At 39.9% G+C, this 27,750-nt stretch overlaps 1 protein-coding gene and 2 long non-coding RNA genes across 3 annotated transcripts; 1 reads left to right on the top strand and 2 right to left on the bottom strand.

Annotated features, from left to right (window-relative positions):
* The first annotated feature begins 1,169 nt into the window (after positions 1-1,169).
* Positions 1,170-19,750, top strand: LOC138064219 (uncharacterized). The gene is made up of 3 exons (XR_011137494.1): positions 1,170-1,544; positions 17,870-18,048; positions 19,614-19,750. It is a non-coding gene; the product is annotated as an uncharacterized lncRNA (long non-coding RNA).
* On the bottom strand, positions 5,033-9,795 carry LOC138064218 (uncharacterized). Its single transcript, XR_011137493.1, has 3 exons — positions 9,406-9,795; positions 7,043-8,470; positions 5,033-6,499 (listed from the first exon to the last, which is right to left on the bottom strand). It is a non-coding gene; the product is annotated as an uncharacterized lncRNA (long non-coding RNA).
* On the bottom strand, positions 18,841-27,750 carry LOC138060875 (endothelial cell-specific molecule 1-like). Its single transcript, XM_009679088.2, has 3 exons — positions 26,539-27,750; positions 23,013-23,168; positions 18,841-20,829 (listed from the first exon to the last, which is right to left on the bottom strand). Exons 1-3 carry the CDS (start codon positions 26,837-26,839, stop codon positions 20,729-20,731), a joined length of 558 nt encoding a protein of 185 aa, XP_009677383.1. The 5' UTR covers positions 26,840-27,750; the 3' UTR covers positions 18,841-20,728.

Below are 27,750 nucleotides of genomic sequence, written 5' to 3'. Positions count from 1 at the left end.
ATGAATTCAGTTGAATTACAGTGTTTGAAAACTGTTGATAAAGAGAGCAGAATCAGACCCACCCAGTGATGTGCGTTTTACAGGTCTGTGTAATTTTTTCCGACCCACTCCTGACTCCACTTAAGGACTATAAAATTGATGCTCATAAACTATAATGCCTGATAGATCAAGTGAGATATTTCTGTAATTCTTAAAGAGTGTAGAGTTTTGAAAGAAAGCAATTGGTTGCCTTCCTTTGCGTGAATGTGGTTTTTCATATGGAAAAAACAGAATTAGTCATTTGATAGCTGACATTTGAGTATTGTTATGTTGCAAATAGTCATTTTTCCCTTAAATATGGCATGGAGGCTTTTTTTTTTTTTAAATAAGCCACAGCTTTCAGCCATGTGATCCAATGAAAATAATTAGAAGTAGGAAAGGGGCTCCCTGCGGATCTCAGAGGTCCAAATCTCTCTGACTTCAGAAGTACCTGCTGTTTTGCACATCAGAATCCAACCATTGTAAAAATGTTCTTAACGTTTGGTTTGTTTTGTCCATGGTGGTAGTTTTAATCCTCCACCTGATAGTCAAATAGGGATTTTGCCAGTATGGGCAGGACCAGAGCTGTGTTTTGTAACTGCTCAGAATTCTCTGAATACAGTATGATTTCAAAAACGGACATATTGACAGCATTTCTTTCCTTGATATATAGTCCTCTTTATAGGATATTGCCACATCTATGTTGCAGTCCTCAAGAGTAACACAAAAGGGGAAAATTGCTTATTCTGTTATTCCCCTCTTTTGATGATATCACCATGCAGGGTACACGTGGCTGAACTCTTCATCCACCAGATTTCCTTAGGGCTTCCACTCTTTCCTTGAAAGTGTTGAGTGTCCAGCATCTTCTTCCAATTTCAAAACAAACTGCTGTGTGGCCAGCTGTTTTCAAAACACAGGCAGTCTGTTCACTTGGATAGAAAACGATCTTAGGAGTTGTACACATCTTAACAAATCTTGTCGTTGTCTCAAAACTTAATACGTCTGAGTTGCCAATGTTTTGGATGACCAGACTAAGCAGTTACGGTATTTTAACTATTTGACACCTCCCTTGTGTTAATTGTCAGTGGAAAGACTAGCAGCGAAAGGTCAACATTTGCCAAAGAAACCACAAAGTCACCAGTTATTTCTATTTGTAAAATCAGAAGCTAATTGTGGGATCTTGCATACTGTTGACTAGTGATGACAGGCACATGCCAGCACTGATGTGACAACTTTTTTTAAAAAAAACACTAAATATCAGGCAAAGAAAACTTTTGAAGTGTGAAGGGGGATGCTCTGAAGACTTTCAAAACTTATGAATAAACATCCACTAATTAATCACTGGAATATGAATTCTACAGCAATTTGCTCTTCCATGGGTAACTTTTGAAAACTTGCATCAGGCTAATATGACACTAAGTCCAGTTGAGAATTGCCTCAGCTGCAGTTGACCAAGTGCAGCTATGCTGATTTACACCACCTGAACATCTGAGTTGGAGTTCCTGCATGTTACCGTGGTGTGAAAGGTATGTTCTTGTGAGCTAACTGAATAACATAGCATGCTGGGGCTTAGTTCTAATTTTCTCTGTTAGAACATATTGTAGAGCCTTCCTGTAGGAAAGAGTTCCTCCTTTCTCTTCATCTTATTTATATGATAAGCAATAGCAAGAGTTGCCTGAGAAAGAGAACAGAAATACTAGTACAATTTTTTATGAGTAACTTTTACAAACTTGCACTTGTTGTTATGAAGACACGGCAACTTGATATGTGTAGTCACATTTGTCTGCAAATATTTAAGTAAGTTCCAGGAAATATTACTTACTGTTCTTGGCAAAAGATCAAAAACGTAGGCTATTATACCATTCATTTACCAAGGTATATGTGATTCATTCCTAATTCTTCTGATGACTCATTCCTTCTTCCTCTCATCTTGACTTCTCCAGATGCAAATTGGGAAATACATGCAGTCCTTGTCTAATTTTCAGGGCTGTTTTCATATCTAGGCAAAGTCTGTAGGTGTTTTAAGAAGTTCTTAGGAAGCATACAAGTCAGTAGCATTGTTGTTGGAACAATGGAGAATAATGCTTAGCTTAAAATTATTTTTTATCTCTCTTTGTTCATGATTCTCTGAAAACACTGAAAACACTGAAATCAGTCAGAGAAGCAGTTAGATCTAAAGTCTTTGTTTCTTAGATATATGCTCATAGAACAGTGTGAATGATTTGACTTTTCAATTAGAAGGCTAAACCAAAAAAGTAAGGAAAACGTTTTGGCTCTACTTTGAAAAAAATGTGGTAAAATGAAATATTTGTTAGAGCCATAAATCAAATATTTATTTCATTTTCAGCAGTGGTGAACTGGGGAACAAGGGCAGTGAAGTACAGTTTGCCTGCTTATGGCAAACAGGCATGGGGCTGTTGAAGCATTTCTCTTAAATACTGACAGGGTGGGTTTGCCCACTTTGTTTGTCACAACAGCACCAACTTCTTCTTTCTCAGGGGCAGCAGGCAGGAAAGGTGTCTTTAAAAATTTTCTAATTATATTTAGCTGAACTTGATCTTAAGCGTGTCTTTTGGCTTTGGTTTTTAATCATCACAAATAATCAATTGGAAGAATACTTTTAAGAACTCATTTCATAAGCCAGAAATAACAACTCTGTTACAGACACCACCTCTCTTTCCCGTCCAGCTGTGTAAAGTACTTCCCTTCCCCTTTTTCTCCTCTTATCCAGCCATGTCCTCCAACAAGACCAGAGGCTAGGGCCTGAAAATGTACAGGGAGGCAGCTGAGGAGGGAGGAGGTAAAAGCATTTTAGGGGTGGAGAGGACAGAGATGTTTTGTCTTGTTTCTTGTACACTTTCTAAGCATCCTGCCTGCCTTAGAGAGGAAAGAAACCTTGTCTGCCAAACAATTTTAACTTCTTTTAAACTGATATCATTTTCCTAATCCACTACTTGTAAAACTGGAATGCCAGTTGTCAGTCTTGAAGTGTCATTTCAAAAAAACAGTACTTCATTTGGAAACTTTTAAAATGAAACATTTTGAATTTTCTAAAAACAAAGAAATTATCTCCTTTTTGTCACTCAGAAACTATTTTCAAAGTCAACCCAAAATGTACAAATGGCTCCCTTTGGTCCCAGCAGTGCCTTTTTTAACACACTGAATGTCTGCAGCCTGATTTGCAGAGTGTCATCTGCAATCTGCCAGCCGCTGATTTTCATCTTGATAAATGGTGTTTTTCATTCCATGTGAACTGGGTTTTGTTCTTGTTTATACCCCGTGGTATAAAACAACTCCTATTGTGCATTGTTCCCTTCTGTACTTTTAGAAAACCTGTTTGTTTCTGGCAGCGTTCTCTTTGAGGAATGTGATGCACAGCACAGATAAAAGCGCAAGCATCTGTTAAGATGATTGGCATTATCCTGACGACAGTGTAAAAAATCATCTCCTTGGGATGGCAGGCAGGCACAGCCAAATGAAATTAACATTAACTTCAATTTGCCGTGGGTATGATAAAGCATACACTCTAATTCAAGAAGACTCTGCAAAGCCTGCTGCTTGCTTCATATACTTCCTATGCCTGACAGTCATACACAAAGAAGTGATTCATTCAGCCAGAGTTAGGCACTTGCATAGGTGCTAAGCACCAAAATGCTTCAGAGGAAAATAGTATGGGTAAAGGCAAAAAAAAGGGAGGGGAGGGGGTTGAAAATTTATTATTTCTTAGGAGCTTTAGGGAATGCTTGTAAGTCCTGGAAGACGGTACTTGCCAGAATTTGAGTGTTGATGCTTTCTTTCAGTCCGGAGTGGCAGAGGAAGGTCTCTGCACTCACTGGTTCTCTTTCAGGCAGCACCTGGACAATTCCTGAAGTTTTCTCATTTGGGCTTTGACCTGACCTGAGGTCAAAGCATAGCTGGAATTATTTTTCTCTACGTAAGGATTGAAAGTATGTTTAAATGCTTTAAGCCTTCTACTATTAACATTAGTCCCCTGTACAAAGACATCTTCTTCTTTGCACTTCGACGTAATTGATTTTGCCTTGGTATCCCTAAAAAATATTTCTGTAGAGAAAAATTGCTGCAAACTGACATCCTATGTGTTTTTTATGCATCTTATGAAAATATATTTTTAATAAGGAACTAGGAGGTTTCTCTGGTCTCTGTTGAAATTGCCTGCTACGTTTCTGCAGGGAGATCAGCCCTTTTTTATTCCTGATTTGCTGGTTCTATTCAACAACATAATCTTCCTGAAAGAGACCAGCTGTTACTATTCCTTCACTTATCTCCTCCCCCAGTGGGTTTTTTTTTCAGTTTTCTAATATGAAATGCAAGAAGTACTTTCAGATGCTTTCAACAACTACAGGTGTCAAATTCCCTAAACATCAGCAACTGAAAACAGCTATGGGGAGTCCTCTGCAAGAATTCAGTCCCCTACACTTTCTCAAAATGCTCAAAGTGAGATCACTAGCATGCAGAACGGGGGAAGATTCTCTCCCATCACTGATGGTTTCCTGTGGGCTGCATGGAGATATCAAGTTGATACTTTGATAGATTGCAATCTGTTTTCAGCAGCTGACCCAGACATAACATCATCATTTCCTGATTATATTGATATGTGTTTCTATTATTTGCTTATTTTGCGCCTTGAGAAACAATTCCTTTTTGTTGTTAAACTGTAAACAGCATTGCAAGGCCTCATATTAAATCATAATTATTTACCATGCTGTTCACGCACCTTTGTCTCTGGGGAATGTGGTGACGTGAATTTACAGGAAGATCGGGGTATTTCTCACCAACAGTTTCCTGTTATTGATATGCTTTTGTTTAGTTGTGATCTTTTTTTTACCCTTTCAGCTTCTCAGGGGAAAAATAAACAGGCGCATGACATTAATCACAGTCCTCGGGTATCGTATTGGAAGTCTCACAAATACTTTTGATGTGGAACTGTGAACTAGCTTTGGATCTTTCAAAAACACCAATGACAGGTTATTCTTTATTATTACTGATTCTCTTATTATGATAAATGATTCCAATAATTCTTTAAAATTCTTTTGTGATAGTGTTCCTTTTTGGAAGCCTGAAGGGTTCAAAAGTTTACGAAGACAACCTTGAACATTTTGTCTGTATGTGTGTAAATTTGCATATCTGGGCTAAGTTTCCTTTCAAGAGAAAGCATGGATCACATAGAGATACAGACGTAAAGCCCAAAACCCAGAGGTTTCTCTTTGAGTCCTTTCAGCAAATGCTAGCAAGCATGGCCAAAAATGCATTTTTCAAGATGATTTGCCAATTTCTTTTCTTCACAAATAAAAGAAGATTTCAGTTGTGGAGAGCCCGTATTCTTTCTGCAGCAAGGTGGTATATAAATCATATTCACTAGCCTGCCAAGAGCCACCAACATAACAACCAGGGTAATGCCACACATCTAACACGTAAATCTTATTTTTGACTATCCTACTTTTATTTCTGTCTCTGCAGTACTGTGGTACACTCCTAAGTAGTGACTTTTGAATAAAACTTTGATTTTGCAATAAGGGACCACAGCAACTGAGAAATTTAATATCAAACCAGAGTCTGAGAGGTTTAGTTTTTTTCTGTCAAGTCATTGTAGAAGGAATGGAATAAAATGCAAAATAGTAGCATGTCCCAAAGGACCCACACAGGTAAGAGCACTGAGGGACAGCTCTGCTGGCTAAAACAACACATTAAAGTAAGCAGACAAACAATGTAGTAGCTATTCAGGTTCACTACCAAATTTTCAGTGTCTGATATTTTTGTTTTGTGTATTGTAAGTAGCATCTTTCTGAGAAATGTTGTAGTATAATATTTAGAGCTAAAATCCCAGAATAACACCTAAATGTCCATATCCTGTTAGTGGTTAAAAATTTATGGTATTTGGTGCTTATTGTTCTACTTTTAACGTGTGACACCTTTATTTTCCTTCATTACTGCTGCTTGCAGTAAGGAGTACAAAGAATAGGCTGGCAGAAGTCATATATGACATAATATGAAGTACATGCATAATATGAGCATCCATGCAATATGACTTTATATATGTTCATAAATGTTTTTAATTACCTTCTCTTCTCCTTTTGGAGTATTTATTTTCTAGATAATCTGTAGATTTTATTTGAATTCTTAAAATACCAATTTGCTCTATTTCTGGCAGTCTGTATAATCTAAAAAATATTGTAAAAGTTTCTCTATGGCCATGTATACCAAGAGCACAGTCCTGGATTCCTGTATATTTGTCCTCATACATAAGTTCAGCCAGGTGAGATCTGGCCAGTTTTAGGATGAGGGACTTCTAAGAAATCTCAGGTTATTAGGTTATTCTAGATGTAGCGTTTATCTTCTTGACTTTCAGGTCTTGAAAGTAATTTGTTGGTTCCGTTAGTGAATCAGATATACCCCTTCCAAACAGCATCAGTTTAAGACTTCACAATTTGAACAAAATAGCTTTTCCTTTCTGGAAATCCCACTGGAAAAAAAAAAAAGGAAGAAGTGATAAAACCACAGCTGTTTTACTAAACAAACCCTACAAAGACTTCCAATGTGATTTTGTTCCCTAGGCACATTTATTCCTCAAACCATAAAAGCATGCATTCCCCCAGATGTAGTTTTTTCCATTCTAAATAAAACTCAGAACTAACAAATGAACTCCCCAGTGCACCAGCTAGCTCACCTCCCACTGTTTGATATCATCCTTGAAGACCTGGTGTGCTAGGAGAGAAGCACAGAGGCCTCCAGATGGGATCTCGTATTACTTTTTCCAACATACTCCCTTTTTAGTAGCACTTATTTGGAGGTATATTTTGAGTTCTATACCTATGCACTGTATTCTGGTTATGGTGGAGTAACAGTATGGTCTAAATAAAAGTATGACTTAATATTTAATTCATAAATCAGACGTATCCTTTTACTTGCCGTTAGAGCCAACCGACCTGGTAGAGATGGACTCATTTAAAAGGTTTTAGAAATGAATGAGAATCTGAATTCAGTTGTCATATCCGCAATTACTCACCATCTGAACGCGCAGAATTCTAATAGAGCTCTTCCTTCCTCAACATGGATTTAAGATAGGAATTTGGATCTTCTATTTAAGTGCTGGACAGGACGGAAGGAAGTCAGAATTACGTTTCCTTCAAGAAATTTCAGGCTCTTCATTCTCTTCTGGGCTAAATCTCTCAGTTTGGTGTTTGGGATCGGTCATCAGGGTAGAGGAAGCGAGAGGTTCCATAGTTTCTGAGTCACGAAACACTTTTTGTTTTTGTTCCTATATGGTTCTTGTTCTTTGTTAACTACGTCAGGAGCCACTTCCACTAAGATGGTAAGACTAGCGTGTACTTTGTTGTATTGCTCTATAATAACGGTCAGCAATTCTGGTATTTTTATTGTCTCTCCAGACAATTTCTTATTATTCTTTGGTGCCACCGTAATAAGTTTTTTGTTGTTAAGTGCCTTTGGGAAGCAGAGTCCTCAATAATGATCGTGACAGAAACACAACACCAAATAGGAGCACTTTTGTCTCTTCGTGGAGCTTGTGTCCACTTTGGTTGGATTTAGGTTTAATCAGCCATAGGCTTTCCTATTTAGCATGCTTAGGAGGAGAAATGATCAAAGTAATAAAGACTAGAAAGTGTTCTGAAGTCAATGTTATGTAACATATCTAGCATGTAGTAGGCAGCGCAAATGGAGTGCTCTATGTACCAGGCAAACAAATGCTATGAGAGCTCAGCCACAGTGACAAGGCGTGGTAAATACTTTCTACCATGCCTTTGAAGTGCAGGGTACAAACAGCAGGTCCATGTTATGTGGACCTGTGTACTGTCTTAGATACCTAAACAGAGCTCTGTTTGCAGTTAAAAAGTCGATTGTCGTACTGAAGTGGCAGTTACACAGGTGGGATTTTAGGTAAGCAAATGCCCATGCGTGAAACGTGCATCCGTCTTATCTACTGTGTTGTTGGCAAACAGAAGCACTGAGAAGCCACGTGTCCCTTAGTAAGTAAACCTAACTGATTTGAAGGTAAATATAGGCTGAACTACTCATACCACAAAATTTGACCTGAAAGCAAAGTGTAAATCCCAGAGTTACAGTTTTTGCATGATGAGGCTCTCCAGGCTATTGGCAAATGTTTCCCTGCAGACAGCTTGTCACTGAGTACATGCAACTTCTCACACACTACTTCCAAGTCTGCTCAAACCCAGCACAGAAAAAGGGAAAGCGAATATAAAATCACTCTGCTCAGTTCAAGAAGACTGCAGGATTCAAAAAAATCTCCGTGAAACTTGGCTGGACTGAATGTTATAATCCAGTTAGCATTTCTAAACAGTTTTAGTTTCAGCTGAGAAAGGGTGACACAGTTCTATTCCAGTCCAAGTCCTGAAGACCTTTCAGCTGTGATGATGTCCTCTGCTGATTTATTTAGCTAATGAGAGCTGAGTCATAGCTGTCAGGAGATTGACATAGAAATGACAGTGTTGGAGTGAAAATATTCTCAATTTATCCTAGAGATATTTACAGTGTCTCAGGCCTGTGAGATGCAGAGCGCTCTCATGTTATCCAGTGAAATTCTTGAGCACTTTTGAAGTTAAACATTTGAGTAGGGCTTACAACATTACTTATGTGCTTAAATTTAAACAGGCCACGTGTAAGTGCTTCATTGGATCCAGTCACAGAGCTGATCCCACTGGAGAACTGAGCTCCTGGTCATTTAGGCCTGCTACAAAGAGTACGTTTTTAAAATGTAAAAACCCACTATCTTTTCTCTTGCAAAATGTTTATTCTTGCTTTTCCTAAGCTTTGTTTTTCTCCAATATTTTTCAGATATTGGTGCCAATGTCATTTTACAACAATTTTGACTCAAAGTACGATATATTAAACTCTTCTTCTCCACACAAAGCAAACAAATAAAAAGAGAAACAGAGAATCCTTTATCTGTTGTCTTTTTTTTTTTCCAAAAGTAAATAGTTGCCCGTTGTTATGAGAACCACAAATCACTCCTGAATCTTGCCAACAACATTCTGGGAAGATGAAGAACAATATAGAACCTGCTAAATAGTTCTTAGTTTAAAAACTTTAATAGGTTATTGTAGCAAAACACACTGATCTTATTTATAGAACTTACATTTAAAAATTTAAAGTACAAAATGCCTATTTACACTTACAGTGAATTACAGCATGATGCAAAGATGTATATTTTTCATTATTTTTTCTTTGGATTTCACATAAAATACAGCAAGCCATGCTAGAAAAAAATGTTCAGCAGCATCCAAACTTGGAGTGCTCCCAGAGCACTCTGCTGTTGATTCTAACAAGAAATAACACAATAACTATTCAAAATTTCCAGGTTGCATTGCTTGCTGATTTTTTGTGTGAGCTCACCTGATTTCTTCCACTGCACTTTGAACTCCGATGATTCCATCCAGCAAAAGTGCTATTTAGATGTAGGAATTTTAAATCAGGAGCTAGGCAATGCGTTTTCAGCCAAGGCAGCAGAACACTGTACAGTCCCAGAAGAGTTTACACCAGTAGAGAAATGGTTTCATTCTTAATGACAAGAAGGGATCAGAGCACTTGCCTCTTTCCCCTGCAAAAAAGGGGTTCTTTGGCATTATCATTTGAATGAATTGCCGCTACACAGTAGGCTAGTGTATCACGGTGATGTTGGCTAGGAGCCTGAAGAAAATTGCCAGTAAAAGCCTTAATGGATGTGCCGTTACTCCAAAAAAAGTTCTTCCTGTCAACAGAGCTTGTTCTGCTCTGTGAACTGATTTGAGCCATGCCAACGAAAGTACGCTCTTGCTCAGGGAAAGGGAAGTTGCCAGCATTGCTAAAACAGAAAACCTTTGACACAGAGAGGAGCTAGTAGCGTGGGTACGACGCATGCTGCAGGGCTGTGCCGGGGCAGGCGTGCAGCCGGCCAGGCAGCGCTGCCGGCAGGCAGCGTAAAGCACATCGCAGAAACGGGGGCTTGTCCTGTTCTCTCCTGGCCACGGCCTGACAGCAAAGTCTGTATTTGGTTTGGTTGATCTGCTTTGTCTTAGGAGATGGTGTCAGGCTGCAACAGAGCTCGGAAGGTCCCGCTTGCCAGCTCCCTGCCAGGCTGCGGTGATCAGGCCTGGATGCCTTAGCACACGCAGACAGCTTTTCACTGGCACGGAGAGTGTTACTGGCTGCATCCACACCATTCACCGGTACTTGGAAATAGTCTACAGGGTTTAGTATTTACACTTCCAACTTGGAAGACCGAGCGAAAGTTCTTTTCATAAAATGATGCCTCATTTTAATACACCATACAGTAAATGAAAATCTCGAGAATAAGGAGATTTGCTGTTCAGGTGGTAGCGGGTGTCAGAATTTAAACAAGGTTGCTGGCTTTTTTAAAAATGTACTTTATTAGTAACACAGACTATTTCTCAAATACAACTTTTGACTGAATCATTTATTTCAAATAAGAGGACAGCCTCGTGCGGCTGATGAAAACATTTGGAAGTGCTAAGCGTACAAATCAGAAAGAAAAATATTTGCCTTTCATGAAGGCATGGTGGAAGAGGAAAGATTCTGCAGACCTTTTCAGCTGCTCCTTGGAAACTTGGCACCTTCTTGCCGAGGGAAGGGACTCCTTCTTGCGGGCTTTACTGCTCTCATGCAAAACTCTGCTTGCCTTCTATAAGCACTTACTGGGTAAGGACTGTGGAAACACACCAGTTTGTCCTCAAGGAAAAAAATCGTAACATAGAGGCTTAAGTTTAAAAGAAAAAATGATTTTCAACATCTCAGGTTTTTATTAGCAAGAGACTCGAGCCTGTTTCCAGCTTTTCCCCATATGATGGGTAAACCTGACTATATTATATCAGTACTTTGGGTCTCACTTTCTTCCTTTTTAAACAGGAAAGGGAAATGTGCTTTAGAGATAAAGATACAAGCATTATACAAGCGGTAAATATTGATATTATTTTTTATTACCAGTGTAGGAGGTTCCGTCATTTTACTGTAATGTTAAAAGCTTCTCAGTTTCGAACTGCTTCAAATTTTCTTCTATTTTTTTCTGTTTTCTTTAATGCATGTTCCAGAACATGGAAGGAAGTTTGCTCTTATGAGGAAGAATTGGGTAGAAATAGTATAAAGAAGTAAACATTTTAAATTTAATTAAAGAAAATAACTTAAACTTCTGTGGTGTGGTAGAGGAAATAGATAATGATATGAGTTTTAAAACGAGATGTCATTCTGTCTTACAGAATTTGAGGTAACTGAGACATGGTTTGTCTGCTGAAATAACTTTAGCTGCACCTTGGAAAAACATCTGTGGTGAGAAAAAAATATCTTTTTATAACAAGAATTAGAAAAAAATGCAGGCAGGAAGAAATAAATTAGCATAGTAGAGAGGCTGAATTTACTTTAAAACAGCAGGAGGCAAGGAGAGAATACTAAATAGGATCTTGAAGAGCTATTATATTGCAGACAATTGTAATATAGAATATGTTGTCTGTTGGAGGATATACTGAAGATTAATCTGATTCTCCTTGAGTGTAACTTGTGCTATTGAGTCCAACAGAGAATATCAGGAATATTGACAATAATTATGAGTTATAGGTGTGATATATCACTGTACGTGTCAATTATAGCCAACCTTTTAAGTATACATACTTGCATACGTTTGCATGCTTGGCTACGGAGGTTTATTCAGCATAGTGTGGATTTGAACAGCCCTATGCAGGACTGAGACTTCTCTGTACTTCCAGTCTGTAAGCTCACAGGAAGACGTGGTCTTGTCCCAAAGCATTTTAGTGTCTGCTTAGAAACAATGGCATGAAACAAAAGGAGGGAAGCAGAGAGGGAAAGGGACAATGAGGTCTCGCAGTTACGTGAGTTAATTCCATGCACAATGGCGTGGGCCTGAATCATCTGAAAGGCTCCTTGGGTTAATAGCACTTGCTGTCCTGGTATGTGTCCGGACAGCTGGTGCTTTTCCACAGCTTTAATGATCAGTCTATTCAGTTTTTGTTTTGATGAGGAGGATGTTGTTTGCATTGTAAGGAGAAGTAGGCCTGGTTTTGAGGCGGGAAACAGGACTTCCAGCTTTCCATGCCACTGCAGTGAGTTTGGGAAATAATGTAAAACCTAGGAAATACAGCTTTTTAAAAACATGTCTAAGGTAGACAATAGGAACTGATATTGGTGTTATTCCCTGGCTTTCTGGACTCTTCCGCTTGTAAAATCCCAGTGGGTTCAGGGATGTGCATGTGCTGGGTCTGTGGAGAGGATCCTCCTGTGGATTAGTTTATGTTCCTTGAGAAATCACTAAAATTTAATTGCAGCTGACAGTCAGCAAAACTTACATGCTCCTCCTGTCTTACATACAAACATACTGTGTGAAGAAATGCTTTTCCCAAAATATCTGTGTGAACAAAAATATTTTCACATAAATCTTCCTGGAGAAAGTCATGAAGATGCACAAATGTACTGGAAGCAAACATCTGTCCAGAGCTGGAGGAAACATTCATGACTGTTCTGCAAACTGTTGCTGAGCTGTGATAAAACACACTGCAGCAGCAGCCATCTCTTGCTCTGAGCTCCCTTGTAATATTATGCGGCTATAATGTGCAAGGAGAATGCACATCCTCCACTGTAATCAAGTCCCCCCATATTAATACCAAATTATAGAAAACGAAGCTAAACTAATGGGCGCCTTTCTTCTTGTAAATCACTAGATGCCTGGGGGTAGGAATGGGGCCTTGCCAACATTTTGAAGCGCTTTGTGGAAGAAAGGATGGCCATCGATATGTAGGTCACTAGCCTCGTACCTGCAACAGCAGGTTCAAATCCTTGCTTCATCACAGAATGCCAGCGTAGTCAAGGGTGAGACACTTGGGCTCCTCTTTCCTCAGTTTGCCATTTATAATGTATACTGCCTTTCTGTCTATGAGTGCAGTAATGACAAACACATTAAAGACTGTGAGATGCTCTTGAAACGGCAAAGGAAGCACCATACAGTGGTGAAATGCTTTTATAATATATAGGGCTCCCCACTGTTGTTTTCAGATGAAAAATACTTCTATTTGGTCAGCACAGGCTCAGCTGAGTTTCTATAAAAATTACATCTGTGTTTTTTAGAGCACAAGAGCTACAGGTAACTCATCTTCTGTTTCTCCATATGCGAATGTTGCCAATTGAACTCCAAATGCTTCTGTCTCCTTCCTTATTAAGGATACTATTTATAGACCCCTTGGCTGCATTCCACCTGAAGGTCAGATTGTTTACACAGTGTGAGGATATATTGTGCTTTTTTCTAAATAAAGAACACATTTTTTGATTCATAAAAAAAATTCTTTTCCCTGCACAAAATAATGGACAGCTCATGTTCCTCACAAAGACCTGACTGGAATTCCAAGGAATTCCAGAGAAAGGAGATGGCTGAAAAACTGGGGAACTATAGTAAGGCTCTCCAAACGTATGCAAGAAAGTAGAGAAAGTCCAACTAATAAGTACAGATAAATGCAAAGAAAGGGCAGTAATCTCAATTGAATGCTTAACTCGGGCTTATATTTGAATTCCCTGCAGCAAATCCTGCTCTGCTACTAAACATCACAGGAAATCTTGCACAATTTCGTATTCTTTGGGCAGTGCTACTGTTGCCATTATTACTTTTTTTTCAGTCTCAGGAATTTTCCTATTTCCTCTGTTGGAATCAGGGTTGGGTCAAAAGTTTCAGGGATGTATAAACCCAAATAGAAAAGGAAAATGGTGGGTACTGTATAAAGTAAAATGTCAATCTCTATGGATATGTTACTTATTGTCACTAATTTTTTACTATTTCTATTTTTTTACTCTTCTTTTCTTCCAATGAATTCCCGATGTACTGTAGAAGTACTTCATCTCCAGGTGGAACAAAAGTCCTCTGAGTATGACATGTTATGGTTCTGTCTTTTCTCCATTGTTTTTAGGCCTTCAGCATCTGCTCACATTAATATAGTATGAGGAAAATGTCACCAAGACAAGAACTAGTCTCTCTGCATCTATATTTAAAAACATAAATAAAGAAAAATGAGACATTTTGGTACTTTGATATTACAGTAGTTTGCAAGATAGAAATACATGGAATGGACAGAAACTTTCACAAGTTGAACCAGGTAGTTCACATATCAGCCGAGAGAGCTATTTCTGACATATTATTTTGATTCTTAGAAATTAAATATCCTGAGAAAAAGATCTGATCCAGCATACCCTAAGAGAGGTCAACGTGCGGCCAGTGAAGTGATTATAGGCTCAGACTTAAGTGGAGAATCAAGAGGTTGTTCACCTCTGCCTACCATTAACTGCAGCTGCAGCCACACGGCTGCAGTTCCAGCGGTAGGGAGGCTCTGCTCTCTGGTCATTGGAAAAGGTGCCAGATCCTGGGGAGGTCCAGGAGAACGACTTGTAGATCAGATGGATGTTAGGGAGCTATGGGTCATTACAAAGACGGTGTTGGGCTAGAAAGATCTTCAGGCTGAGCTAATATGACCATTCTTACTTTCTCCTTGTGTTATGCCCTTCCCTAAGGTGATCAGCAGCACAGAAGGATGACCCTACCTTATCTAATGTCAGGGCTGAGACCAGCTACCATGTGCTTGCTAGGTAGTCATCAGATTTCTGGTGTCCCAGTATTTGCCTCTATGAGTCGGCCAAGACTGATCTCACCTTCTATTCTTTCTGTTTCCACCACAGCCATCTAAAGAGAACAGCCCCCACATTCATCATCCCCTTATCTCTCTATCTGAGGTAGCACAAGCCAAGCTAGTAAAAGACTTGAATACCCTCAAGACTCAGGAAGGGTCTGGACCTAAGTACAGCCTATGTTGTCTTGGTAATTATTTAATTGTGTGCCTAGAGAATCTGTGCAGAGTTTCCATTAAACATAGTTTTATGGATGTCAAGCCCCAAGTGATGATGTTAAGGTGCTGCGGTTGGCAGTGTTTGGTATGAATGAGCTCAGGCCAGCCAGCGGCAGCCAGCCTTTGTCGTCTGTCATTCTGAGTAGTAGCAGCCAAATTGCAGCAGCTCCAGGAGGCTTTTTAGAGCGGGGAGATGAAAGATTACGGAGGGAAACAGGTGCTTTCACTGTTCACCCTTTTTGCTACGTACTCTGGTTTTATACTTACCGTTGGACAGCATCATTATCTAGTGATAATGATAAGCCCCAAGCTTTCAGTTTCGGTTGGGAGCCAAGTCCCAAAAATCATGGTGCTAGTTTCAAAATCTTCAAGGTTTCATTTTTCTTTTTTAAAACACTTTTTGGATTGTACATGTGGCTACTGATTTCTGAGTCCCTGGGTCCACACTTGCAAGTCTTCCTCCACAAGGAAGTTCCAAAAATTTCTGTTTTTTTAAACAACAGCTGAGGTTCTTAACTAATTCTGAGAACATAAGTCCTAGAGTGCTAGGAAAACACTCAGCAACATGAGATTTGTGAAAGTTTTAAGAGTTTATTTCCTATTCTGTAAATAAGCTGTATAAGTCTGTACAAGATCACAAGTACTTCAACACATGAATATGAAAAAAAAATTACCCTCTCTATAATACAGTGTTTTACCAGAGGTCATATCTTAAATGTCCTGTTTTGACTATTTTATTCTTTTTCTTTTTTTTTTTTTTTATGGTATTCTGGAACACTAATGCTAAACTGGATACCAATGGTTTCCCAGGCACAAAGAAGACCGGGGCACGCTGAATAGCAGATTTGCGTTCTCCTTGTGTGCTGTTATTTTCTTATGCTTATAAAGCCTTATCATGTTCAAAGCTGAAAACTACCAATGTAAATTTCCTAAATGCCTTTAGAAAACCAAGAACTCAACCATTGCCAAGAGAAACATGAGTTCCTGAAACTGGCCAGCATTGCTTGGGTTTCCTTTGAAAAAAAAAAAAAGAAAGAAAAGAAAGAAAGAAAAAAAAAGCCAAATGCCTGCTGAAGTATGTAAGAAAGAGCTATGCAGAGTTGAAGGGAAGCTGCATAGGAAGCAAAGCAAAGCCCAAAATAAAAAGCGGGAATAGAAAACTAAAAATAACAAACAGGAAAGTGTGACACAGCTGCAAGGGCTCTCATGCATTCTCCCTCAGCATTGTACCTATTTTTTTCAGGAACATACTAATATTGTGTTTGGATTTCAATGGCATTCCAATCCATTATTTGTTCTTCAAAAATAGATGTTTCTCTTGTGAGGAAGAAAGACATTTTCAAGTAATGTTCATATGATTCCTCTTGTCCCAGTTTATCAAATGACACTCTCATAGGCTTGGTGTCTGCAGACAGCAGAAAGGCTACATGAGTTACATTGTTTCAAGAAAAATTAGACTAAGTCTTACTTGAATGGTGAAGATCTGCTCATGTATAATTAACTGTTGTCCTTAATTTCAGTTTAATATTTACTTAATAGCTTTCAGAAGTAAGGACGGAGCCAGCACATAAATCTGAGTTGCAGCTACTTTGGAAGGGCAGTGGATAGGATGGGATCAGGGAGGGTGAGGAGCACAGTGAACTGATAAATTTAAGGAAATCTCTATCTTTTTCTTTATCCAAACACAGGTTGGCTAGTTTGCAGAGAGCGTTTTGCCTGCCCTGCAGGTGCTGCAAGGTGGCCATGCTGCACACAGCCCTGCCAGGGCTGGAGGCTGGCTGAGACCCTGCCAGCGCGCCAGGGAGCCAAGGCACCCCGGGCGGCACCGTGACCCCCCCCCCAACCAGCAGGGCACGAGCCAAATGCAGAGCTCGCTGGCATTACAGGGAGGTAGGAGGGAACGCCGCAGCTCTCAGAGTCAAGGTCTTGCTTTGTTCACACCTATATAATTGCTATAATCACCTGTTGTGCAAAAATTAAGCCAGGCAGGCAGGTTGTGCATGGTCTGTGGCCTCCCACGACATAGATACGCAACTGACTCCACTTGAGTTGTGTTGGTGCCTGTTCTGGGGGAGCAAGAAAGCCAGAAGGTGCCCAGCAGTCAGCCCAAGTTCCCCTGGACAGTCACAAACGCCAATGGAAATGCTACGGCCTGCCAAACTGGAGATCATGGTGCCTGTCAATTTGTCAGTTCCAACTTGTAAAATTACTATTTTCAGCAGACACAACAAAAACAGGAAATATTTACCAACTTTGCAGGTGTCAGGAAATACTTTCAAACACTGCTGTGACCTGACAGTCCATTTAAATAGCTATCATCAAGCGTGCACAGAGGTGATAATAAATACATTTTTCAGTTAAAATATATACTTTGGTGCGTTTGCACTAATACATAAGTCTCAGCAGATCACAGAGACAAATGTATGCTGTTAATCACATTAGGGTGATTATGCTATGGTATGTCTCACAATACTTGTGTGAATGTGTTAATACAAGGAAGTTGTACATTAAAATACATTGAAGCTGCTTTGTGCTGCTGAAGCTGATAAAGTTGTCATGAAAAGTTGGTCTACAATATAACTTTTATAGTATTTTAATCATGGATGTAATATATTTGAATACATTTCAGGCTTTTCTATTCCTCTGTGCATTTCAGACATATGATGATATATTGTTTGTACTGTAATGGTGTCTGCAACGTCCTATAATACAGGCTATGATAGAAACTATTATATTGTATTACAATATACTTATTATCAGTATCTTTACATATTAAATATATAATAAGATGTAGTGCATATATTAATAGCTTACCGCTTACTAACTGAGAACATAAAGACTACTAGAAATGAGGCCTATTTGCCATTTACAAACACGTTCATATCGGAATTAATATATGGAAAAAAATCTATAAATAGTGCGGCAGGAGCACCCTGTGTATTGAACCATCTCACTCAGGACTTTTCTTCTAGGAGAGAAGAGAATCTGTGGCTGATTTATGGCTTGCTAGGAGGAGGCAGGGCCTGCTGAGAAGAAGACACCTGAAACACACAGAATTAAGTGAAGAAAGGAAAAAAGTCGAAAAGAGAGTCCACATGGACAAAACAAGGACAATGAGTTGGACAGGGGAGTCCAGGACAGATGTGAAGGGGTAAGTAGAAAGAAGAAAGGAAGGACAATAGAGAAGAGGCAGCTTAACAACCCTTGGTTCCATGAACAGCATTTCATCATTCACGTTCTTCCTTCTACCAATGTAATCCCATGGCCACTACCCATGGCAGCAGATAGATGTTCAAAGGATGATGGATGCAATTTGCTTCCACTATAATCTCATGTTGGAACCTATTTTGTGTGGAGCCATCTGTCAACAGGGCAGCTGAGGAAATGCAAAAGCATTCTCTAAGTTTGAAGGAAAATGGAAGAAATCATCCCCAAATGTTTGCAGGTTTCCCCCTCCTTCTCCTTTCACCCTTTATTTGCCAGATGTAGCTCCACAAGTTACTCCTATACTAGTAAATCAAACCATGCCAGGGAGTCACAAACACGGGCCCTTGGCTGTGTAGGCAGCTGAGCAGTCCCTGGTCTGGCGGTGCCTGGCCAGAGAGAGCACTCCCAGAGCCTTCCCAGGCTCCACTCAGAGGATGGCACCAGCAGGGACCATCCTCAACCCTAGCAGGTAGTCTGGATCCAGTCACCTTGTTTTGGAGGTGAAGACAGCTGGATAGGACAGAAACAGGCCATTCTGGACATGTGTCATTCTCTACCACTCAGCTGCAGTGACAAAGAGTGGTCCTCAGCAAATTTACTTACTCAAACAGTTGCAGCCATTTTGAACCCATTTCTATGGATTAGGGAGCAAGATTTTGCCTGACTGCATGCAGAGTGGCTACGCCATCATCAGGAATCTTAGTCTGTTATGAATGGATAGACATAATAGACAGTGATGCTTTCAGTTGTTTTTTATTGAACAATAATAATCATATACTTTTTAAAACCAATCAGCTTATTAGATTTACATTCAAAAACCCATAATGTCGCTTATGACACTGTTGAAAAATAACAGTAATGTATGCAAATATTTTTTACATTCTTTAAATAATTCTTTTCAGTCTGCTGAAAGGACATGGGTTTTATCCTGCTTTTGCTAAAATCAAGAAAGAAATTACTTTTGATATCAATAGTTGGAATCAATACCTTTGCTTGAAAATATCCAAATATTATATCCCTCTCCCTCGGACCTAAACATTCAATAAAGGTTAAAATGCGATACATGCTACTTTGGGATTTATGTTCATTTTTTTCTGATTATTGTAGCCAGAGAACCTGCACTGCCATACTGAAGTGTCTACTGCAGTCATTTTCTTTTTATTCTAATACAGCACTGAACTTAGCTTGGGGTTGGGATTTAGACCCTTTAAATGTCATAGAGTTTCTTTTGTTGGCATTGTAAAGCATGTTTCCAGATCCTGCATCAAACTTCTCTTGCTGTAGTGAGCTCCTTCTTTCACTAGCGTCACTGTCAAAATTCACATTGATTTCAAAGGCAATAAGGCTGCATTTCCAATGAGACTACTCTGCGTTATGAGACAGTTCCTAAATACATGCAGTCCAGGTTTACTCCAATACCATTACATTAATTTCTAATAACTGAGGATCTGATTGTTTCCAAACATATTAGTAAGCCCATCTCAGGATGGATTTTTATGTTTCAAATAGGTAACGTAGTCTGGACTGAAAGAGGGACCGGCAATTCCTATGACTCTCTAGTGCCTGCGGGTTATGTTGCTGGCTGAAATGGGACTGTTCGCACCTGCAACTAAGAAATGAAGGACTGGGCACCAAAGTCCTGTTGAGTCTGGCTGCCCTATCAGCTAACTGTGAGTCAATGTCTAGTCTACATTTGGTCAGATAAACTCCATCCTTTGAGCCAGTGCTGGGCTGCAGCCAACAAAGTTGGGATGTAGGTAGGTCCATGCACTGGCCTCTGGCCTTGGACCCGCTCTTCCCTATGAAATGCAGACATCACTGTAATGGCACTGAAATATCTGCTTTATAGAAACATATACATTTAAATAATGCTAAGTAACTTATGTGGTTTCAGGTCCTCCTCTAAAAATCTGCATAATTTACAAAGCATCTGTTTCTCTATATTTAACATATTTAACATTAGATATCCACCTAATACAATATATTTTTACAGTGTCTCAGCTGAGTTATTCACAACATATAAACTTAAATGCTGGGGTTTTTCTCCCTGAAAAAGGCATATTTTTCTCCTAGGAACTGTTACCAAACTTCCACAGCCCAGAAAATTACTAATGACTAATGCTGGTTTATTTAATTCACACCACTGTGCTCCTACATTATTATTATTCTTGTCGGTGTGACTCAGGGGCATTGCTTTCTATCCTGGGGTTTGTTGATGTACACTTCTTTCTCTTTGGCTCCATACCAATGGTTTTACTCACTCAGAACGTCCACTGAATTCAGCGAGAGCCTTCCTAGCCTGAAGCTGCAAGAGTCTGTCTTTGACATTACTTAAATGAGGAGGGTTGAATTGTGTCGTTGTTTTTTTAATATTACTATACATTCAGCAATCCACAATACATTTCTATGTTCAAATATTTATCAAAACAAATATCAAAAATCATATACACTGTACAGTCTATTTTTTAAGTAAACATTTTTCTCATGAAAAACAGAATCACAATTGGCCTTCAGAGGATACACTTTCGTATGCTATAGATCTACTTAGTTAAAGTGTGTTGTTGCATATTCAGTTATCTGTGAGAAATGCATTCACTTGAAAGTCTTATTAGTGTAAGCAAATATCAGCGAGGATTTAGCCATTTCATTACCGGAGAGCGAATTGCTTTCTCCTTAACAAATTCCTCTTTTACAGAATTGCCATCCCCTGATGCCATGTCGTTCTCTGAAAATTTAAAAGAGAAAGTAGATTTTGTGAAAATGAGAGAACTAAAATGTTTTCCTGCAGCTACTTCTCTGGGTTTGGGAACGCTTCAGTAAACTCTTAGTTGATAATCCATTTTACATGAATCTACCTGAATGCCTCCAGGTATCTCGTTGCAAAATATCTGCCAAATTATGGCATAGAACAGATGTTTTCTAATAGTTTAAGCACAAGGCAGGTGATTTGCATTCAGTTTCCAGCTCTGACTCAGACTCTCCACTGTGACATGGGACCAAAGAGCACGTCCTCGGAGGGACCTCTACAGCAGTGGATCCTATGGTAATAAATTAAACATGCCTGGAGCCGTTCTCTCAGGGAGGCCAGCTGGCATGGAACAGCCTGATGCATGCCATTAAACTCTCTTGCCCTCCAGAAGAAAGTAAAAGATATTCAGTTTGTCCATTGGAAATAGTCCATGGCTCACTCTAATTCCTGAACTCTGGCTGAGGTTGCTGGGAAGAGAGGCCGGTTGGCCTGGGACCATCCATGCCAACATGCCAGGCACCGTCCAGCAATCTGACAGTAAAGGTGATCGAACTGCAATACGCAGGAACACTCTCTGGCACTGCTTAATTTACTAGGGTAGATGTAGCTATAGTGTCTTTCTAAAATAAACGGGCCAGAAACTCACCTGATTAAAATACACAAGCATTCACAGCTGTTATAATTAGCTGAGGATCTGTCCTAGATTATATAGCTGCCACTGAAGACCGTTAGTCAATGAAGTCTCGTGTGACCATCCGATGACGTACCATACACAATATTCCTACATCTACTACCAGTGATGAACTTCTGAGGGACAGAAAACGGTGTTTCATCTTTGCATTGGTAATAGCAAAAATTCCACTTGTTTCTCTGGGGTGAAGATTTCCCCATCGCTGGGTTCAGACAATTAGCTAAATACTGAGTCTGCAGAAGGTTTGACTCAAAAGTGGAGAGCGTGGGGGAGAAAGTGGAGGAGGAACTGATGAAAATGGGCTACCTGGGAACATCTGGGGATATATAGTAAATGCAGAAAAAAAAGAAAAAAAGGAAGACAGCAATATATTTTCATGTTATTTCAGCACCCTTGGTACTAAGCAAACCTAGAAAGGCAAAAGAACATAACCACAGAGAAAAATCAGAAAGGAACAAAACTGATCCAACTTGCAAAGTTTTTTTCAAAGATGATTTTTAATGTGATATGAGCAGTTTGTTCCTTTCTGTTCTTCTCTATATAAAGAATGGGAGCAAGATAACCCATATATTAAGGCAACAAACTCTAGATAGCTTAATATAACAGTAGAAAATCAAAACAAGGGAAACAAATTGCAGCCGGAGGAGAAATAAAATTCAAAGACTTTTGGGTGAAATCATAGAAAAGCTCCTAGTAGTGCTAGGATTAAATCTCTGATGTTTATTTAAAATGTTGACATTCGTATTCGTTTTAATTGATGTTTAAGTTTAGGGTTAGCATTGCTCAATTAAATGTACTTCAGTATTATCAGGTGGAGAATCAAAGAGGAAGAAATTTTAACCTCAGCTTTAAAAAATTCAGTGATCTCCCTTTCTGCTTCCAAATACTCTGTTTTTTCACATACTTTCCTTTTCTTTTTAATTCTGGAAGGAACTTTTACAAGCTTGAGGCATAATCTTAAACATAAGTACATATTCCAGAAGACATACTTCCATACATAACTCAACTAAATCATTTCATAAAACAGCTCACTGACATCTGAAAATGTATAAAGCCCTGTCTTCACAGTAAGAAGATGTCATTTTTACTATATATTTGCTAACACTGGTTGGTAAGTGTCATCTAGTGAAATTCTGTTCTAGATAAAGTAGCTGCATACACCTAAACTGGCCAGTGCAAATCTTAGCACACCCTCCTGTTGCACGAATGACCTCCTACAGCTGGTTGCTACAAACTGTTGTCCCCATGTTAGGATTTCAACACATTATTCATCATGTGTTACAGCTCACCTAATTCCTTGCCTTACGTTAAGGGAGCTGCCAATGAGAAAAATAAATGTACCTTGTGCTGTAAGCTACTTGCACAGCTCCACTGAAGTGCACACCACTCATGCACAGCATCCACGGTGTGCTCATAGGTCACATACAAGGTGATTTCTGCTGAAATCAACTGCCCCACAAAGTCTTACCTGTGTGTGAAATGATTTTTCGTCGATTCGGAGGCTTTGAAGCAGAGAGTTGAAAAAACGGGAACTTCAAGCACTTCCCAGTTACTCTGTCACAGATGCCAGACGGACAATTGCAAGTTTTCCTGCATTCCATTCCATAGGTGCCGTAGGGACACTCTGAAAGATGACACATTGGGAAGTAATATAGCAAAGCAATCCTCAGTGATCCAAGTCAACTAAGAGCTCTCTCAGTAGCTGGTCTGCATATATCCTTAAAAGTGGAAAACCTCTAAGTGGAATTAAAGGATTCCAGGATGCTAACTTTTGTTACAAAGTATTTTCCAGTTTTAATAAGCATAAGTTTTCCTTACCACACACTATATACATCTTTGTGCTCCTACAGCATATGTTGCAATGCAATGTTATTTACAATGTGCTATTTACAATGTGTTTCAGAGAAAGATTAGCGAGTAATCTTTCTCTGAAACACTTGTAGTGTTAAAATGCAAATTAAAGGCAATGTGAATATATAAATACATAATCATAGAGGATGTAGTTAAAACTACAGACGGTGTCTGGTGAAGTTTTGTTTTTTAGTTTAAGCAAATTAGCACCAGATTTAGAAAAGAGCACTACTGAAGAATGTTTCTGAACTCACTATTTGGGCATGCTCTTGTATGACTTACATGACTTCAGCGATTTAGAGCTGCAATTTATTGACAACGCTGAGGCTGTTTTACCGAAATGGACACTTCCTATAGGCTCCATTGTGGCTGCCAATTCCTGCCCCGAGGAGCTATCCAGGGTGGCAAACTGCCTCCCACAGCCTCGAAAAGCCAGGGTCAAGCAAGGTGGAGAACAGTTGCCAGTTCTTAGGGAAGAGCATGCAGAGACTTCTCCTGCAGCAAAGGCCTGCCTTTCTATGGCAGACAGCAAAGATCTCAAGTATAGCTCCAGCTGAAACAGTGAATATCCTCTAAAGAGGTCACAAAAAGCTCTGGAAAACCAGCCCATCCTCTCCTGGGGACAGCCCCGTGAATCCTTCCAGCCTGGAGCACCTCACCAAGCTTCACCACACACCCCTTCCCAAGCACGGGCACTCTTTGCTCTGTCATTTGTCCACATAAAACAGAAACAAAATCCTGCCAAAACAAAACAGTTTCTGTGTGCACAGTCCTCCCTCAGGGGCAAGCGAGGCTGGGAGCACACAGCGCACGGAGCAGATACTGTCACATCGGCTAATCTGGCGGCTGCGAGTGCTCAGCTGCTCAGCACAGAGCAGGGACGCAAAGCTGCGCAGAACAGAGCGGAAAACAAGTCCAAGTCCGAAAGCGCTTGGTTCCACGAGGGAATAATCCAGGACTTGACAGTGCTCTTCAGGTTTGAAGAAACTGAGAGATCTGAGTCCATTTTGCTGCTAGCGGGTTATGTTCAGAAGGAGGCTGATGTTACATAAATTAGCAAATAACTCCATGTGATTTAAGGGAATCGAGAGCAGATTCCCAGTGTGACAGAAACACCGAAGTTAAGAAGTATTTTCCCAACAAAAGTGCAGAGCACCAGTCTTCCTGAGTCTGTTTTGGACAATAATAACAGTACTATTCATTATAATATGATGCACTCTTTTCAAACTTTTTAGATAGGAACCATCAAGGCCATGAAATAATTATTGCTCAGCAAACTGCTCTGAAACATACACTGTGCATATTTTACCCATTTCAGAATTAAGAAATAGAATAACAAGAGAGTTCAAGTCATTTGTCCACAACTTCAAAGCAAGTCAGTCAAATGCAATTGAAGAGAATCTAGCCATCCTTACTCCATGATTTAGTATAAACTTGAAAGTTATTGGAATAGATGGGTGATTTGGTACCATATCTATATATAGATAGATAAAATAACAATATTGGCTCCATACTCTGCCTAATAAAATTCACATATGTACAGAAAGAGCTTATACTATCTCAGAGCTGAGATAAAAAAGAAAAATAGAAAAATGAGCTATAAAATTAGCGTAAATAAATCTGTGGAGAATACAAGCCCTCAATATCAATTTAGAACTCAAAGTCAAGATATGACTTTATTGAAATTAATGAGAGTTTACCCATTGACTCACTGGGAAAAAGATCTTACTTTATAGTTTCTTAATATTTTCTGCAGAGCTTCCGAGATTCAGCTACAGAGATTCAGATCTCACGTCCCTTAGTGTTTCTTTTTTCCCATTTTAAGTAAGTATGCTGTTGCAAAGAAATTCCTATGAGTACAGTGAAAAGTATATACTTGTTTAAGGAATATTAAGAGAATTATAGCTGATATCTTGCACTGCAATATTTTTAATAACCTGAAGGTCGGTCGGCTTACTCAGTAACATACTTTTTGCTGATGGGTGCGCATGGTTTGCATGGTTTTTAGACATAATTCTAGTCTTTAGGGAAAAAAAAGGGAGTATTTTGGGTTTCACCCTCAAACATGCACATGAATTTGTATGATTTATATGCCAATGTAACTAAATGTGTTTTCTATGTGAGTCAACCTGAATGGTTTTTGCAGCATCTGGCCCTAAGCCATTCTCTTAACTGAAGTTATTAATACTTCTATTATTTAACTGTTGAGACTTCTCCATTTTTAAGGAAGTTATTCAGAGGCATAACTGTATCTACTTACTGAAGTGCTACCCAAACACAGGAAAACTCACTGCATTCATACTTTACAAAGTCTTTTTAAATTATTTATTTTGAAAATTTTAATCCTACCTTTCTGTAATGTAATACCTTCTCTCCTTTAAAAGATTCGCCTTCCTAACAAGGTGAGACTCGCTCTTAACTGAAAAATGCCGTTACGGTCTATGACTAAAGAAATGGGCATGCAGCATACCTGGTGTGATCTGAAAGCAGTGGCTCTCTGCTCATCTTAGATTCAGCTCCTGTTCTTTTATTACTGCTCTTCATGCAGGAGAGTCTCTGTTTGCCCCCCTGACCACATCCCTAGAGTAGCTGACCACCTCAAAGGCAGGAACGAATTAAATACGGCAGTGTCCCCAGGAGCTCGGGCAGCGCTGTTATCTCCATTTCACAGACCCCAGAGACAGCTCCTGCTCCCCAGGCAGACAAACAGCAGTGCCCGAGAGACCCTCCACATCTGCGCATAGCCCCAAGGGGAGCCCAGCAGCGGCAGGGACCCAGCAATAAGGCTGGGCTTGCAGGATTAAGGTCTTTGCAGTTTATACACAGCCACCCACCAAATCCGTGGAAGGATCAGGACTAGCGCCCAGGTCTCCAAAGTCCCAATCAAAAATCTTATCTCCAAGAAAATCCCATTCATATTTCCTTATAGACGTCCCCAAGTCTAAACAACATTCTCACATTAATTACCCTGGTCCCATCTACATGGCACATCTTTTAATACGAGCAGGTATTTTTCACTTTCTTCTTGCCTAAGGGCTGAGCTAGAAGAATCCCATTTTAGACCTTTCAAGCAGGAGGCAAGCTCTATATGTAGGCTGCTGTCAAACGGCCGCAGTGGGTGCATGCAAAGTGAATATTGTTACCTTTGCAGATACCAAATTCATCACCAAAGTCATCCTCCTCAGTGTAAAACTGGCACTTCAGCCCAGGACCACACTTGACACCATCCATACCCGAAACTGTACGATAGCAAGTCTCCCCCAGAGCAGCTGCACACACTCTGCAGCAGCCACAGTCATCCAGCACCGTTCGCTTACAGCGCAAGGTACTTTTGCACGCGTTACTGTCACAGGGCTCGGGACAATCTACCGCGTATTTTGCACTCCAAGCAGTTCCAGCGTGCACGGGCAGCAGGAGGAGGGAAAGAAACAGGAAGCCCTTCATGTCTTGCAGGGGTAAGCGCTCCGTCCCCAAGAGCGGGTTTTAGTGCTCAGCGTGACGCCTCGTGCAGCGGGAGGCAGCGGTATCGAATCCAAGGTGGGAGCTGCGCACATCAGCCTACAAGTTTATGAGCTTTATACAGTGTGTTGCCCACATGCTGCACCGTCGTCAGCTTCCTCAATCCGGCAGCGCGGCTCCTGCCAGCCTCCCTTGTTTCAGTTCATGAAATCCAGGATGAAGGTTGGATTAGCACTCTGCTGCCATCCAGGAATTGAAAAGCCTGAGCTGATGTAATCTGTTATGTTTAGTTGGTTGTTTTGCATGAGGACTAAAAACTCTCTCACATCCGTCTCAAATGCTCAAGGACGTCTGCCAAAAGAAAAAAAAAACCCACACACAACCAAAAAAAAAACCCAGTAGGTTACATACCTTCCTTCAGGACAGGGATTGCTCTGACACTGGGCATACTGCTGATAGAACAGCTCTGCTTTACAAACAGAGCTCCTGCAGCCGGGAGGAAAATCACATTGAATTATATCGTTGCTGAAAGAATTTTTTTTTTTATAAATCTTTGCATAGCGCTCCGAGGGGAAGCAGACAGTGACTTTGAAGAACAACGTAAGATTATGCCATTTAACTAACATACAAGCTCAGATATTTTAGTAGAGTTTTTTCTTGCTTGCATTGAAATGGTACTTTTTAATCAGTATTTCCGTGGAGGTGAGTTAAACATTTCACTCAAAGATTATTGCTAGAACTAGAAGCAGGTCGGACAGAAACCAGTATTTTGCAGTATCTTCCGCAGGAAGTTCAGGAAAATGATCCATGAGATGCCCCTGACCTCACAACCAAAGGGGGAAACCCCCATCCGTCACCAGCAGTGTCAGCACAGCCTAAACACGGCTCTGGAGGGA

Source organism: Struthio camelus, chromosome W (assembly GCF_040807025.1).
Source record: "Struthio camelus isolate bStrCam1 chromosome W, bStrCam1.hap1, whole genome shotgun sequence".
NCBI lineage: Eukaryota > Metazoa > Chordata > Aves > Struthioniformes > Struthionidae > Struthio > Struthio camelus.
Note: the sequence above shows the minus strand (reverse complement) of the source record. Positions and strands in the feature narration are given on the sequence as shown.